This window comes from Tenrec ecaudatus, chromosome 12 (genome assembly GCF_050624435.1).
Source record: "Tenrec ecaudatus isolate mTenEca1 chromosome 12, mTenEca1.hap1, whole genome shotgun sequence".
Taxonomy (NCBI): Eukaryota; Metazoa; Chordata; class Mammalia; order Afrosoricida; family Tenrecidae; genus Tenrec; species Tenrec ecaudatus.
This window is the reverse complement of record NC_134541.1, coordinates 109,718,325-109,723,335: the sequence shown is the minus strand read 5'-3', so window position 1 is coordinate 109,723,335 and position 5,011 is coordinate 109,718,325. Positions and strand designations below refer to the sequence as shown.

Below are 5,011 nucleotides of genomic sequence, written 5' to 3'. Positions count from 1 at the left end.
TCAATCCCAATCCCAGGCATTCAACCTGAGGGCAATGATGTTATCTCCATCCTTGGCTAATGACGCTGGAGGATTATACTATTTGTTCTTATTAAGGTGTGCCTCATAAGTATTACGTCACTGGAGGGCACCTTCCCTATGTTTCTTTTCTGGTACACGACTCAGGATTGAAGAACAGCAAGGAGAAAAAGGGTTTGGGGGGTGGGAGGGTAAAGTGTGTGTGTGGGGGGGGTTATTTAACGGGAGACAATGTCAAGGAGGAAAAAGAATGTGGTAGCAATCATACAATCCTGCTTGACATGATTAACTATGAAATTATATATATTTGTAAACTCCTAATTAATAAAAGAAACCAGAGTTTTTTTAAAGTGCGATTTAACCATGGGTGGGGGGTCTACCTACCAAGGACTCCGAGTGACCCTGTAAGGACAGGGTAGAGCAGTCCCTGGGAGAGTCTGAAACGGACTTTACAAGTCGGAAGACCCCTTCCGCGGAGTGGTTTCCAACTGCAGCCCAGTGAGCCCCCACAAGACGACCAGGTCTCCTTTGACTCTACGAGGGTTCCCGTACATGGAGGCTTCATCTATTTGTGGGACCCCACAGCCTTGTGCAAACAAACCGAGGTGCTCGGGCTTTAAGCTCTGGGCAGGGCAATGCTGCGGGGTGTCCTGACCGCGGACGGACCGACGGGCAGGTTCCTCTGCCGTCCCGTAGCAGCAGTTTGGGGGACGAGGTGGCGTCGTGTTCAAAGCCCCAGGAGGAGGGGGCACTTCTGGGCCCGAGTGTGCCTAAGGCCGGGGGGCGCGCTTCTTCCCTAGGAGGATGCAGGCCCACCCACCTCCCCCGCAAGGGCCCTTTTCTGGGACCCTCTACGAACCGGGCTGGGCAGGGCGAGGGGGCACCTTCCCGCACTGCGGGCGCAGAACCCAGAGCCAAGAGAAACCCCCTGCAAAATGGCCGCCGGGCGCCTGGCGACGAGTCGGACCTGGGGAGAGGGCAGCGCCCCGCTCGGCGCCCGCCCCGACCACATCAGCACGGCAGCCCACTGTGCCGGTCCGGAGGCCACGGCCCGCGCCTGCTCGCCCCCTCCGGCCACTCGGGTCACCAGCCTGCGGGCATGGCCGCGGGCACGGGTAGCGCCGAGATGGCGGCCGACGGCGCCAGTCAGCGAGCTGCTTCCGGATTGTCTTAAAATGGCGGCACCTGAGGGGCGGGGCGGGGCGCGGCGGGGCGGGGCCCGCGGCCCGGGATATGACGGGCGTGCGCGCGGGATGCTGGGAACGGGGTGGAGCGTGGCCGCGCCGGCGCGTCGAGGGGGAGAGGCTGCTGCCGCGATGGTGAGCGGGCGCGGGGGAGGGGCGGTCCGGGCCTAGGGTCCGGGGGGCGGCCGGGGGCGGCGGGCCGCGCGGGGGGCCCGTGGGCCGCGCTCACGCCCGCCGGTCGCCCGCAGGACGTGTTCCTAATGATCCGGCGCCACAAGACCACCATCTTCACCGACGCCAAGGAGTCGAGCACCGTGTTCGAGCTGAAACGCATCGTCGAGGGCATCCTTAAGCGGCCACCGGACGAGCAGCGTCTGTATAAGGTGCGAACGGGAGGGCAGGCGGCTGGGGTTCAGAAAGCCAGGGTGCGGCGCCGCGGGGCTGTCACTAGTCCCCACAGCGGCGCGCCGGGGCCACGCGTATCCGAAGCCGAGGCAGGGGATCAGTGCCGCTGACGTCTCCAGCGAGGATGCTCCAGATGCGCGCGCCAGGCCCTGCGCTCCGCGCAACGGTCCCTCTGAGCTGCCGGGCGCTCCCACCCTCCAAGGTCGTTGAGTTCAACCCCGATATTCATAACGCACCCCGAGAGTCCGTCAGGTGCCAGTCTTGCACCCTAAATACGCCTGCTTGAAGAGGCCTCGCGTATGCAAAAGAACATAAGAGCCCCACGCGGAAAAGATACCCCGAAGGGGAGGTGTCTAATCAGACCCCACCAGTTCACCCGGAGAGCGTTTCCTCTGCCTTCCAGCTTTTGCCAATGTTGCCAAAGACTCCAAGCCACCTTCCAAACCAGGGAATTTTGCAACAGTAAAGATGAAGGCTCCGTTCTCATTGCAGAACCAAATGCGTCAGGCCAGGTCATCATCTGGCGCACTGATACAGCTGGGAACTGGGGGATTGGCCTTTTCACCACCCTGTCCCTCTCCCCACAGCGCTTCAGCGTTTATGGTCCCTCCAGTAGTTGTCCCGCTAACACCCCAGACTCTCCAGTGGCCTTCCCTCCCCACTGCCTAGATCTTGCCTTCCAAATTGGTGCTTTTTTGGGAGTACCAGTTAACTCCCATTATACAGATCTGAGTTCCACAATAGCAAATCACCTTGTCCAAGGTCAATGGGGACGGAGGAGTGGGAGTGGCAGACCTAGGATCCAAACCCAGGTGGACCTGTTCCCACTTGCCCCGGGGGCTTCCAGGAAGGGGAACAGTGGTCCCTGGTCTGGCTTTGTAAGGCTGTGAGCACTGTCTTGTAATCTGCGAGTTTTCTCTCTGAGCCACTTGGGCTGCTGGCCTAGAGACCTGCCTCCTGAACCCCTCCTTGTCTCCTTAAGGACGACCAACTCCTGGAGGACAGCAAGACACTGGGTGAATGTGGCTTCACCAGCCAGACTGCACGTCCCCAGGCCCCAGCCACAGTGGGGCTGGCCTTCCGGGCAGGTAAGGGCACACTGCTGGTTTCTGGCCGCAGCCAGGGAGAGGCTCGTCAGGCAGCCACCACTGCTCTCCCATGCCACCCTCTGAGAAATCACCAGCCTCTCCCCCCATGGGAGAAAAATGGGGCTTTCTACATGAAGTTTCAGAAACTCACTACTCTCCTGTAGAGGTTGCAGAGCTGATATCCACTATAAAAGCTTTATTTTCGGGGCAGTTTACAGATCCTTAATTTTATCAGGGGCAGTTTTTTGATGCCAAGAAAGGTGGGTGGGCAGTTCTAATGCAGGATCCCCCCCACCCTAACCCCCAGGCTGAACGCAGAGGCTATGCGTGTTGACTCTGTCCCTAACCCCCTAGATGACACATTTGAGGCCCTCCGCATCGAACCATTCTCCAGCCCGCCTGAGCTCCCCGACGTGATGAAGCCACAGGATTCGGGAAGCAGTGCCAACGAGCAGGCTGTGCAGTGAGGGCCACCTGCCCCCACCACCCCCAGCCCACTTCTTCCAAATAAAGGGATTTGGGTTTCCAATCTGGCTCCTGCTTTTTTATCATCACACCCTTTTGCCCTAGTTCTTAAGCGTCCAGTGGATAGAGGATGTCCTCAAATGAAGTGCAGCTGTTTCATGTTCTCCCCAACAAAGCACCCACAGACAACACATGCAGTTTCTGTTTTATTGGACAGAAAAAAGTTGCTCTTGCTGTACAGATTTTAAAAAACCAAAATGCCTTTAAGAAACATGAAAAGTTGGGGGGAGGGGGCCGCCACCTCACTGGGGGATCCATAGGGGGTCAACTGATTAGTTTTAACTGCTCCTCTTTCCCACCAGTTCCAGGAACCACTCGCAGCTGAGAAATCAAGTCTCAGACCCCTGCAGGAACTTAGGGGTGAAGGGAGGGATGAGCACCCCCCTCTAATAAAGGCAGGGGTCCCAATTGGTCTCCCCAAGTTCCTGTTTCCAACCCCTCCCACCCGAACCCCCCTCCCCAAACCCACAAACTAGAAAAAACTCACAGAAATTAAAACATTTCACAGGAACAAAAAGGGAAAAAACAAAGGGCTCTAAGGTAAGCCCCTTGCAAGACGCTGCCAGGGCTCGCACGCAGGACCCCAGGGGGGACGGGACATACTCCCTGCTGCTCCAGGTGATGGCATGAAGTCCAAGAGATTTTTACGGGGACCTGTAAACAAGCCAGAGTCAATACAGAGGCCCTGCCCTCAACCACCCTACAGGTTTCCAGCCCCAGGTGAAAGGGACACCCACCTGGAGGAGCGGTGGCGCACGGGGTGAGGACTAGGAGTCTCCTTCCGGCGCTTGTGGTTTGGGGAGCGACTGTCCCCTCGCTGGGCCCTCCGGGAAGCCCGCTCACTGCTGCTTCTACAAAGACAGAATCACCATCAAGGGTGGCCACCCTGCTGCAAGCTGGCTTCAAGAGCTGGTCAAATAATCCCATTATCTTTGTTTTCCCATAAACCTTGGGAAGCCCTCAAGCTATCCACGGGAGTAGCGGCATCTTGGGGCAGCTTGCCAATCAATGCTGGTTGAGTGTGAGGGCAATCCCCACCCCACACCTACCTCTGCTGGTCCCGGGGGGAGGGCTGTGGCGAAGGGTGGCGACGTTCTGCGGGTGAGTAGCTGAGGGAACGAGAGTCCCGGAGGGAGTCTATAGGCTTCCGTGGGCTTCGAGACCTGGGGGGGCAGAGCAGGTCCCCATGGTACCAGACCACTCTGAACCCACAGCCAGCATAGCACGCAAGACCGCCCACCCAGGTCCTGGTCACCACACCTGGCGCCACTTGGGGCAGCCTCAGACCCACCTGTGCGTGCTCACTCACCCGTCCACCAGCACACTATCCAAGCGCCCGAGGGCGGGCACGGGGATGTGGTGGGCATGAGGGTGCAGCGGGGGAGGCAGAGGCAGACAGGCCCTGCCCTTGAGGTGGGACAACAAAAGGGCAGGTTTTGCCCATGTGTGAGGGAGCAGCCCCTGTATGAGGGGGGCTGTTATGGGTCTGGAGGGTCGGGAGGGGGATGGGCAGCCGTCTTGGAGGTGTTGTCTGGGCGGAGTCTTGAGACCGAGGTGTCCACCAGCGGACAAGGGACGTCCAGGCCGAGGATCTGCATGTCCAAAGGCATGGGCCGGGGAGCAGGGTGGCCCCTGCACTGCAGGGCGTGGGGGGCAGGCTGAGGAGCCGGGGGCGCACAGGGTGGCAAGGCCGCTGCTGAGGAGCCATCCCCGCGGAGGTGGGGCTTTGTCCTGCAGGCCACAGGGCGTCCGGGAAGGGCGTGTGGAGTGGAGGGAAGGAGCCCGATGTGC

General features: G+C 59.6%; 2 protein-coding genes across 2 annotated transcripts; one reads left to right on the top strand and one right to left on the bottom strand.

Moving 5' to 3' along the window:
* The first annotated feature begins 969 nt into the window (after positions 1-969).
* ELOB (elongin B) lies at positions 970-3,224 on the top strand. Its single transcript, XM_075564417.1, has 4 exons — positions 970-1,337; positions 1,451-1,585; positions 2,590-2,695; positions 3,050-3,224. The coding sequence occupies exons 1-4, from the start codon at positions 1,194-1,196 to the stop codon at positions 3,160-3,162; spliced, it is 498 nt and encodes a 165-aa protein (XP_075420532.1). The 5' UTR covers positions 970-1,193; the 3' UTR covers positions 3,163-3,224.
* Positions 3,225-3,353: 129 nt separating this feature from the next.
* Positions 3,354-5,011, bottom strand: LOC142422838 (uncharacterized; the record flags this gene model as incomplete). Its single annotated transcript, XM_075528069.1, has 4 exons — positions 3,354-3,874; positions 3,958-4,071; positions 4,270-4,383; positions 4,530-5,011. Coding segments are annotated over 4 exons (720 nt in total), but the record flags the coding sequence as incomplete, so codon positions are not given.

What these genes read in the sequence shown, in the direction of transcription:
- ELOB (XM_075564417.1), top strand. Translation starts at nt 1,194, where the DNA reads ATGGCGGCACCTGAGGGGCGGGGCGGGGCGCGGCGGGGCGGGGCCCGC. An exon ending in GAGAGGCTGCTGCCGCGATG is followed by an intron (nt 1,338 to 1,450) that starts GTGAGCGGGCGC and finishes GGTCGCCCGCAG; the next exon opens with GACGTGTTCCTAATGATCCG. An exon ending in ACGAGCAGCGTCTGTATAAG is followed by an intron (nt 1,586 to 2,589) that starts GTGCGAACGGGA and finishes TGTCTCCTTAAG; the next exon opens with GACGACCAACTCCTGGAGGA.